General features: G+C 33.6%; 1 protein-coding gene across 1 annotated transcript in view; it reads left to right on the plus strand.

The window, feature by feature from the left end:
- Positions 1-12,397, plus strand: part of JhI-21 (Juvenile hormone Inducible-21) — a 50,464-nt gene that overhangs the window by 22,523 nt on the left and 15,544 nt on the right. The window contains exon 3 of the mRNA XM_085955899.1: positions 6,722-6,847. Within this exon, the coding sequence (XP_085812025.1) occupies positions 6,722-6,847 (126 nt within the window). The remainder of the gene's footprint in view (positions 1-6,721; positions 6,848-12,397) is intronic.

Genomic DNA, 12,397 nt, shown 5'->3' on the forward strand with positions numbered 1-12,397 from the left:
ATGTTTATTATAAACTATGTCTTTGACCATTCAAGTGTGATAAACATCTTATGAATAATGATTGCTTTATAATAATTATTGACCCAAGAATAAGGTAGTGTTTTTTTGAAATACGCCATTTCTTTTGTCATTCCCCAGTGGTTAAGCTACAACATACGGCCGTAGCCATAACTTGACAAACTATAATTGAAGTAGGGAAAAAAATGATATTTACGCGCGTGTTTGAACATGTACCGTTTAAAAAAATATAAAAAAATATTCGGTTAGGTACATGTTCAAACACGCGCGTTAACATAATTTTACTCCCTACTTTAATTATAGTTTGTCAATTTATGGCTACGTCCGTATGTTGTAGCTTAATCACTAGGGAATGACAAAAGAAATGGCGTATTTCAAAAAAACACTACCTTATTCTTAGGTCAATAATTATTATAAAGCAATCATTATTCATAAAATGTTTATCACACTTGAATGGTCAAAGACATAGCTTATAATAAGTATCTTTAGAATCATCTTTAAATGTGTTAATCTTGCCGATTTTTTGAATAATAAAATGCCTAATTCTTGTCAAATTTGGGATCACAGAGATTATCAATATAATTTTTTATCGTGAATATTTTACAAAAATTATCTGGTAATAAATTATACTAATGGTTTCGTAAATGCGTTTAAAAATTAATAAACGTAAAAAATCTTAACACCACTGCACAGTTATGTACCGAAATATGACTTTATTCTAAAACATTAGAGCGAGAGGTTTAAAAGAATACTATTTTATGTAACAAAAATACTTTATGCAGTCATCAAATGTTTAAAATAACTATAAAGGATAATAAGGCTTCAAAATTATATAAATAGATTATCTACAACGTTTAAGGAGTGTCCAGGATCATGGTTTGAAAATACAATAAAAACTCAATTTAGACCTTCGACGAGCATGTCCCCCCTTAAATGAAATAATTACAAGATAAAAAGAACTTTTTATATACAACGTTTTTAAATTCTGTTGAACCATATAAACTTGACTTGACTAACTTAAACGATCAAAAAAAAACTGTACTTGACATATAATATTGATTTCCATAGTAACGCACGTATATAATAATAATTTAGTTGCTAGGACCCCAGACCCCTAGCAACCAATAATGATGTCGAAATAACTTTTCATACAAAACAGAATTAACTGAAAATGAATTCAATTCTACTTAAAGATGGCTAAAAATGCAATGGCATCGTGTTCTGATATATTATAAAAGTTTCAAATGTCTAGCTAGTCGGGAAGTTAGTTAAAAATCGATTGCAAGAGTTGTACCGGACAAAGAACCACCGGACAAATAAGAATACGAGCTAAGAAAAACGTTGTAAAATAATTACAGTTTTATGCCAAATTCTTGGTACTTAATCACACCTGGTTAATAAGTATTTACATAGTAAACTTTATTGAATAAATTCTCCATTGTTTCGATTGTTGGCATAGAATGATTTATGTAGCAAAAGTTCGCCATAATATTATGTAAGTATTTTAAAAACATTAGTAACTATAGTAAGATAGTCATATTACATTATAATATTGGGTATTAAGTAGATACGTTGTGTTATGACATGATTGGAATTTTTAATGGACACATTGTTTTTAGTTCCTAGTACTAAATTTAATAACAAAGGGGAAAAAACATTTACTTCCGCAACTAATTTGTCAAATAAATACCCCTGCGCTATTACTGCCATAACTTGCATCAAGGATAATATTTAGGTACATAATAACATTTTGTCAGAAAACATTTGGCGAATATCGATTTAATCGTAAATTTGAAATAGGTAGATTAAATCACCCACGGTGGTCGCGCGGCTTAAGCGTTGGACTATAACGCCGTGGGTCTCAGGGGCCTTATGTTTTAACTTGCGAGTTGAAGTCACCCGGTCGACATGACGTCATATGACATCATTGTGACGTACTACCGGAGTGATAATAGCATTCGAGAAATTAACGCTACTCAAATACTGGCGTTATCCATTGCCCCCATACACAAATAGATGTTTCAGCATAATAATATCTATGGTGAGCCGTGTGCTTGGGCGGCTCGCCTCGATGCGTGTATTGAGGTTACGTCACAATTACGTCATGTCGTCGGGTGACATCATGTCACAAGTTATCACATAAGGCCCCAGGTTCGAATCCTGGGTCTGGCAAGTACACATATTGTTTTTCAATTTGTGTGTGAGTCAGGGTGTGGACCTAATAGGTTGAGCAAGTGGCTGACATCCATTTCTCGTAAAAAACAAAATCTGTTAATACAAACCTCTACTCTGTGGAGGCCCATTATGATCTTATTAGGATCGGACATGGTCGGGAAAAAAAAGAATGGGTGAAAATACAATATAGGCAGGTATTTATAATGTTGCTGTAACTACACAGGTAGGTACATACCAAAAAGTTATAATATAAAAATCTGAGTAATGGGATTATTATCGCATGACATTAAATGTTTAGGATGAGTGGAATGTATTGAATTTCTTGAAAATTAATATACTTTGTTATTAATAGAAATAAATATCAACAGTGCCTTTGTTAATGACTTATATTGTCTTCATGAATTTAATGTCTTTTAAATATGATGTATTTGTAGGTCATCGGGTAATATGTTCTATGTGGTTCATGAACAAATTAACTTCATAAAACATCCGTGGAGATACATACTATTATGAATAATTGTATTCAGTTAAAATCTAGAATATTCTTTTAAAATTAGGTAGCTTAATTCATATCATTGCTACCGGTAAAAGGGGTTGAATTATGTATCTATAGTCTAAGGGTTGAATAGATATAATTTTTGCTATCGTCTATCTATAGATTTGCCCTTTACAGTTTACGACTATGTAGTCTGTCAATTATTTTGGTTTATATAGCTTACAATATTATGTTTCTATTGCCCCTGTACAGATTAATGAGTTTTTTTAGATTATTAAGATATCTTACATGCAATTTCAATCGGGTTTTCTATGTTATGTGAGTTTCGATATATGTATAGAGACGAGAGGAAGGTGATTACTGATTACTGATTAGAGATTAATTTGTGGAATGAATTAAGACACAAAATAAATGCTTGTTTACTAGGGATAGGATCCTCACTTACAAAACACTAGTTGAAATTTGTTCCCATTTTTTATGTACCTACCGTCTGTCTCTGTCACGTCCCCACATCCTGAAGCGGGCCCGCAGACTAGGATCGTTGGGGGCCCTCTACCTACCACTAAGGTTAGTCACTGTAACGCTATACAGTAGCGTTTTCCAAATGGTTTTCGGGGTAAAATTAAGGATTTGCAGTGTAATTTTGCGATGTTTTGTGTTTGTGAATAAATTCACTTAAATTGTGGAGTTATCAAATATCGACACATAATAATTAGACTTTTTTTAAACTATTAGTGTAAATATCTGATTCTCATTTATCTGGTCGACCCGTCACGTCGGCCCCCCAGGCTAGAGCCCTGTCAGCCCCTCCCTTGTGGGGACCATGACCTCTATTCACTAAATTTTACATTATTCCAAATAAATAAGAATTATTTTTAATATAAAGGGTCAGATTAGGTTCGTGTAGGTCGATTTAAGTCATGTACCTTTGTTATTCAAATGACTTGAATCTGGCGTTCAAATGCAGCTGAAATAATGTCAGTCACACACAATTTATTTATAGGTACCTATATCTTAAGTACGTATGCAATATTGCATTATTAAGTGGTTGGCAATGGTTATTATTTATTAAGTAGTTGTCGAGACAACGAATGCATCATCAACCAATAAGTATATTTTAAATTTGTTCGGTCAGGTCAATTATATTTGCAAACCTAAATACTTACATATATCAGTAATTCTTGTTTTTTTTCATTGTATGTATAATCAAAGTCTTTTGCATAACAATAATTCAAAGGAAATGTCCAATATAACATACATTATTCCTTGAACTGGCATTTTTTTTCTATTATATTATGAGTTCTCACGATTTAAAGTCATTTTAAATCTTTTTACATTTTTATTCTCAAATACAAGAGTTCTCAACCCTTTTCTAATACTATTGACGAAGCTACAAGAATTTGTATTACTAAATAGTTAAGAATATTATAGGATAATATCGAACATTTCGCGACACACCTAGTAATTGACGCAACAATGGTGCTTTAATACAGTGTTTCTCCAACGGGTGCCACAGGATATGTCAAGGGAGTCGCTGGCCAAAAATATAATTTTTGGAGGGCGACAGAAAACTGTAGAGAGGCCGCAAGCGGGATAAAATATAAAAATTATATGATAATGATTAAAAATCAATTAGTAAATTATTACAAAACAAAAGAGTAAGACCACATTTTCATGACACTCTTAATAAATACCGTAAATTTTATAAAATTAAGTCCAGTTCAATAATATCACCTTTTACGTCGATTCAAAGGTTCGTTGGCTATCGAAGGGTAATTTGTAATTGTAATAAGGGTGATTTCGTTGGGTTTTTGAACTTTTGAATAATATTAGAATATATTATATATATTATTTTTACGCTACAATAGACCATGATGCCCATAACTATATTGTTACCTCACCGGGTCAAATCTGGAGCCCCCGGATGAAAGACCAGGGCCTTATGCCGTGTCCACATTGGCAACAAGTTGCTGGCAACCTCATTAAATGTCACGATAATTATCATAATTTATATGACAATAAATTATTTTAATATAAATTTAATGAGGTTGTCAGCAACTTGTTGCCAATGTGGCCACCGCTTTACGTACTAGACTACGAGGGTGCAATGCATAATGTCGTATAATATATGAGTGTCAAACAATTTCGAGAAGAAATAGCTGGTTGCTATATTATAATATTAATAAGCGTGATATTTTGTTTAGATACGTCATTCATTTTTTTTTATTAAACGCACACTTATAGAGGAAACATGGTAATCTCAGAACGCAGCAGTTTCCAAATTGGGGGACATACTAGTCCAAAGAGGGAGCGAAAATTTCAACGTTTAATACTTTATTGCTCGATGTATTAAACACGTAATTTTTAGACATTTGAAATAGGGGCTGCCAAGATTTTTTTAAATATGGGGCGTAGTAGTATAAAGTTTGGAAACCACTGTCATAATGTGTAAAGAAACCACTCTTAATCGTTACCCAATATGCATCTCTCCAACTGTGTTACTCTACTGTGCTAGTTTTTATGACTGTAGAGACTTCTGAGAGGTTTAAAATTCAATGTTACACAATATTCAATCTCATTAAAATCTATCCATAAACACAAAAGGTACATTGAACGGGTTTTCCGATCGAAAAACGGTTACTGGCATTTGTTTTTCAGAAGTACTTAAATTATAATGATATTTATATGTGCTAGGAAACTACTTTAATGGTTGTACATTTTACCAATTATACTATCTACATAATATTTACCTTGACATAGGTACCATGATTGCTTTATGTGAAAATCAAGAGCGTCGTAATGTAGTTTACACGCAATGCATGACTTTAACCTTGAGATAAAACTGCGTTATCGCAAATAAAAGTGAAGGCTTTTCAATAACTTCAACAAAATACTATGCATCTGCCTTTTATAGTCCGATTGTGTTAACTATATCTACTTATTATGGACAGGTAGGAAATTGTCCGCTTAAGAATAAACGGACCACGTGTTTGAATCCCGCGTCTGGCAAAATCGCATTTTTTGACACTATGTATAGATGCAGAGAATGAACCTAATATGTTGAACAATTAAATGGCTAACAATCAACATCCATTCTAGTAAATCATGAGTTTTAAGAAACCTCTTCGAGAGGCGTCCAATATTGAGATCGGGTTGTAAAGTCAATAACAAAACGTTGGAATTAGATATTTACACCAGGGATTTTTGGCATCCTAGGGCGCCATGGTTAATTTACATGGTTTCCACAGAATACTCATTTTTAAAAAAAAATAATATCATGTAATCTTAATTCAAGGCGCTGATGCCGGACCGCAATGGTAGATTAATCTGCTTCGGTGGCTGTTGGGCGATAGAAAATTTAACGCAGCATACAGTTCTTCTTTTATCGCAGACGTTACAAATCGAATTTGAATACACTTCTCGCTCATTCACCGATCGATACCTTTCGCCCCGTCAGCTCAGAAGTAAACGGCATTTTGAAACACGTTAAAATACCGCTCAAAACTTAATATGGCACGGGAAATGACTATGCTGTATTTGAATTTAAAATTTGGGAAATTGTAGCGTGGACAATATAGGCCCAGTAATCATTTTTAGGGCGCCGTGGAAAACGATACACTAAGGGCGCCGTGAAATGAAAATAATTGAAAAACACTGAACTACGCTAACAAACTGTTGCAGATATAATTCAAGTTAAACGAAATATTTTGCCTAACTAACCGTTTTCCTATTTCATAGTTGTATATACATAATTTATGTAAGATGAATCCGACTATACTTACTGCAATTTCCTATGTTTATTCCCACATATGCGTCCCCCTGTTGACTCAATAGGGCAGTATTTAGTTAATTATAATATTATAGATATGCCTAACATGTAGGTTTTATGAATTTTAAAAGCTGCTGTCTTTATTAATTTATAATCTCGTAATTCATTAAATCATTACGTGTTGGTTGCAGTTATAATATGCAATTGAATTCAGTGTTGCGATGTAACTTGATATTTTATTAATACGATTTGTAATTTTATAGGTCTGCTGACAGCTGTAAACTGCCTTAGTGTTCGTTGGACCATGAGAATTCAAGACGTATTCACCGCTTCTAAGCTCCTGGCTTTGGTTGTTATTGTAATTACTGGATTGTATCATATTGCATCTGGTAAGTATTTTTTTTTAAATTATACAATTATTTTTTCTACAAAACATTTGTTCATTCGTTCGTTCAAACATTCCTACCAGTTGATATATTATTATCAACTATATGGGGCTGACAGGGCTCTAACCTGGAGTCCCGGCGTGGCGCATAAGACCAGATAAGTGAGATAAACAAACATCTCAATATTGTTCTAATAGTAAAAAAAAGTTGACTACGACGTTATTTTACTTCAAAATTATTAACATTTAAGAATATGTAGTTGTGCAATGCAATTGTTTTTTATTGTGTGTCGATACTCGACGACTCTATAATTCATGTAGATTCAAGAATGATGATTTCTCGAGAAATGCAAATTGTCGAAATTTCAGAAAATTAATTTCTCGAGATTTGAGATTGGCGTTTCATAATTATTTCTCGAGACAATATGTCTCGATCACAATCTCTACTTCCTCACATGATATGAAGCACAAAAGTGTCGGGAAAAAATCGCCTTATAGGTAAACACAATCTCACGACAACGTGTCTAATTATTGGAGTTTTCGCTTATGACTCTCGGGTTTTTGTATCTATTTTTAACTCTATACTACAATATTCATCATAAGTTAGTAACTAAGTAGGTACTAATGAGAAAAAAACTCATCAAAAAAAAACACAAAAATTCTCAACATTTCATTTTCATGAGAAGTTATAAGTATATATCTATATATATAAAAATCTCGTGTCACGATGTTTGTGGTCGCACTCCTCCGAAACGGCTCGACCGATTTTTATGATTTTTTTTATGTATATTTGTAGGTATGAGAATAGGTCAACAAGTATATTTCATACCGCTAAGTGATTAGGGTATCTATCCAGAAAAATTTTTCTTTTATTATATTGACAAATTTTTTTTTGTATTTTTATTAATATTTGACATTAAAAAATACCTATAATCCCAAATTTTCACCCTCCTACCCCAACCCTCCCATTTTTTAATCGCGATTTTATTATTTTTGTATGAACAAAATTTAACCGTCGTTCGTATTTCAAACAGAACGAAATTATTTATGTTGTTGAATGACAGATGGCGCTACGTCCGAGAAGAATTTAAGAGAAGCGTCGCGTCATTTTGACATTTCATTCGGCATATCACAACGCAGTGCGTGCAAAATTTTGTACGATTTATTTTAATTTATCTATTTTTGCGTGCGTGTATTACAGTGCACAATGCCAGCAAGACGCAAGGAAGGCCGTTTGGGCCGTCGAACGAATAAAGCAACAAACATACAAAATAGTAGAGTAGAAAGAACAGACGAACAAACAAGATAACAAAAACGTGCGTGTAAGCATGTCGCAATTGGGTGCATCTCAATCACAAGAGGCACGAGCTGAACGAAATCAACAACGACAATTGGAACGGAGCCAAGCGCGCCGGTTTGTAGTTAACACACGCAGAGCAAATGACTGACAACGCCAACAAGTACATCAAGCACTTACATCCGCTACGTTCCTTCGTCTCGCATTCGAGTACGAGCCAGATATTGAATATTCCGCTCATCCGAAAGTGCTGATTGGTGCTATGGACAAAGAATGTCCCCATTGTCATGCGCTGAAATTCAAACATGAGTCAGCCGGGATGTGTTGCGCATCAGGAAAAGTGCAACTACCAGAAATTGAGATACCACCAGAACCATTGAACGGCTTGCTCATCGGCACGGTTCCAGATTCAAACCTGTTCCTGAAGTCCATTCGCACATTCAATTCATGCTTCCAAATGACTTCGTTCGGAGCAACAGAAATAGTTCACAATACTGCGGCAAATGGTCAACAATTCCATTCTACGTTCAAAATCAAAGGCCAAGTATACCACAAAGTTGGCTCATTGCTGCCAATGCCAAACGAACCACATACATTTTTACAAATCTAATTCATGGGCGGTGAGGACATCAACCGTGTGGATGCACGTTGCGGCTACAATAAACTCAATTTGCCTAATGCCAGGCGCATCGTCGGCAAACTGGACGCCCTATTGAATGAGCACAATGAATTATTGAAATTCTTCAAAGCACACATGCACGAATTGCAAAGTGAAAATCACGCCATTGTCATCAATACTGATAAAACACCAGCTGAAGAGCGCGTGCGTCGATTCAATGCGCCTGTTGTTGACGACATTGCTGGAATCATGGTTGGCGACCGCAAACATCGACGCGAGAAATCGTGAGTCGAAGAATAAACAATAATCTGGAGTTCATCGCTGACACACACCGTTCATACGACGCTCTCAAATATCTGCTAATTTTCTGGAAGGGACAAGACAGACATTGCATAAACATTAAACAACGAGATCCTGTCATAGATAATTCATTCATTATGCATATTATTACTCATTTTGAATTGAGAAAATGAATGGTTGGTGTTTTTTTGTTTTTATCGGCGGTCATCGTCTACAGCGCTCCATTCCTCTTTCTGTCATAGATCCCATCCCCACACACTTACGATACATTCGTTATTTTTTATTTAACAACCAAAATATTCACTAGAAATAATTTATATGGCAGAACAACGTTTGCCGGGTCAGCTAGTAGTTTATAAAATATAAATGTTTTTAATTTCATGTAGGTAAAATTATCTAAAAGGCTACATTTTCTTACTATGTAGGAAAATCTTTTATCTTTCACGCGAGTGTATTTGGTTTGGAAATGAAAGGAATATAAATGGAGGCAGACATCATGAATAAAACACCGCACCCTTCCCATATATTTTATCGGAATGAATTTAATCAGGGCAAGTCCAAAACACTCGAATGAATACTACGATAATACAGGTATCATTTTACGTTGCCCCCATACGAAGGCTTTGTTTTGTCACTATTATTAGGAAGATTATATAAAGCGTATGAAAGCGATTGCTGATAAAATGGTAATTTCAACTTTGTTAGGAAATGTGGACCTTGTTTAAAATAATAGATTTTGATATATTGATAAGTGATTTCACTAAGAAGCAATCAGAAAGAAGAATGAAAAAACAAGTTTTTTTAATTATATTTTTAATAAGGTTTAGGCCTCCCAATATGTCGTATTAGCCCAGGGAGATGTGGCCCTGCTAATCACGCTTACTTTCTATTACGTTTAATACCGATCTAGTTTAGCATTATGGTAGATTAAACGCTGAATATTTAGACATATTGTATAATGTTCTAGAGATTAGAAAGTGTTTTGCGAACAATACATTTTCACATATTACCATTTAATAAATTAATAGCCACCACATTACCTGTATAATATTATTACATAGGTAGCAATGGCGAAGGTGGCTGTGGGCTGTTAAGATCCGACATAAATAGTGCACACTAAACTTTGTCAGTCATGCGTATTTGTTTTTATTGAACGAAGATTACAAATTGCAGATAGTGTTGGTTGTTTTTTTAAATTAAATTAAGCCCTACGTAAACCAAGCCATACTATGTATGTTAATAGTCAAAGAATATGTTTGTATCTATTTTGGTTTTGGTAACATGATTTTTTTGGTGCCCACAATGACCGAGCGGCTTACGCGTTGGCTTATAATGTCGTGGGTCCCGAATCCTGGATCTGGCAATACACTTATTGTTTTTCAATTTGTGTTCGGAGTCAGAGTATAGACCTGATAGGTAAGGCAAGTGGCTATAATCCATTTTTCGTAAAAAAAAAAATCTGTTTATACAAATCTCCACTTCGGGGAGACCCATTATGATCTTATTACGATCGGACATGGTAAAAAAGCATGAATTTTAAACACCATTTTAAATTTGTACTTCAGTATGAGTTTTATAATAAGTATGACTGACTAAGTAGGCACCTATGTATACTATTTTTGTCAGATCTCTACAGCCTACCTCACCATTATGATTTGGTTTAGGCAGGATTTAATTGAATTATTTAAAAAAAAAAAATAGCTAACCCCATCTGCAATTAATAATATTACCTAGTTCAATCATAACAAATAAATATGACTGACAAGTGAAAGCTTAATGTGCATTTTTTCCGGATCTCCGAAGCCTATCTCCACTCTTCGCCACTGATAGGTAGTACATTATTGATTATTTTTTGAGATCATCTACATTCTACAGCATAACAATTATATAGGTACCTACATCTAATCTATACACTGATATCTATACATTAAAACAAAAATACAATAAAGTTGTTTTTGAATGCAGGCGATGGATAACAGCTATCATGGGAAATTAGAGTCAATAGTATTAAAAATAAGTATTAAATGTATGATAATAAAAAAATGTTATAATAAATAATATGAATATAATCGAATAAAAATGTTGCAAGTTTGGGAAACACTGGTGCGTGAATAGAAAATGACCTGACGACACCCCTCCGATATACTGATATTATGTCACCGTGATTACCGTCAACCAAAGATGCCTTACGCAGCAGAGCTAATGAAGTATTAAGTTTCTAATGCTCTATAAGCCTTTCCGTACTTTTCAGTGATTTTCACTCGATATGAAAAACTTTACACATATTTTTAAATACTACTTAAATGTATATTATTCGTGGACGCGGTTCCTTAGTAAATTTTGGCTGATTAGTACTACAGTTGTAAAGTATTGAAAGTTTTTTTAAGTATCTCTTTGCACCCTGGACATATAGATATAGAGTAGGATATACGACATAATATTAAGTATGTTCTTGTGACGTAAAAGGTGATGTCTTATTTCCACGATTTTCCGAAAAACCCATAGTGGTGGAAATATACAGTTAAAAATTAGTATCGTCAGTATACATAGATACATTTTTTTGTCCTTAATATTATACATAGAAGGTAGAATCATACTAGAAAATCTTACTGTTGAAGAAATTGAAAGACTGGTAGAATGATGTCAAATTCTTCTGGCAGTGTAGGCAACTCATTGAAGTATCGTTACTTTCAAATGATCGTTCAAAAGTGATTTCGTCATGACCGCAATGCTAGAAGAATCTGTTCTTCCTCTTTGACGCTCCTTTGTATTCATTTGAAAACATTAGGTAGATACTATGCAACAAACTGACAGCGATTTTGATTATATAAAAAAATAACAACAATGACAATAACTTTATTCGGGCAGTGAATGTTTTTTACATTTGGTAACTTGGTACGAGTACATCATGGGCTATCGACAAATTATTGTACCTAAAGCCTGTAAAATTGAACAGGTTATCACTACGTACCAACTTACCTTTTAAAACTTCTACGAAAATATTACGATACAAAAATATACAATTATAAGAAATTAATATATAGGTACGTATCATCTAAATTATTTCATGTTATTATTATATTTGCTCACTATGTCCCATTAATATGACTTTTCCGGATTTCACGGATTCTACACCCATACATATTTATAAAAAAAACGTACCTACTGATAAAAGATATCCCGTATTTTGTTTATAAAAGTTATCTTATCAGTTATCAGTGTTATCACATATTAAATTATACAACTTAGATCCTCTCTGCTCCTACCATTCTGATCCTTTTTACGCTGTTTTAAAGAAATAAATATTATATTTTCCCAGCACCATTAAAACAAACTCA

This window comes from Rhyacophila brunnea, unplaced genomic scaffold, assembly GCF_057557595.1.
Source record: "Rhyacophila brunnea isolate RB1 unplaced genomic scaffold, BYU_Rbru_1.0 scaffold_5, whole genome shotgun sequence".
NCBI classification, from domain to species: Eukaryota; Metazoa; Arthropoda; class Insecta; order Trichoptera; family Rhyacophilidae; genus Rhyacophila; species Rhyacophila brunnea.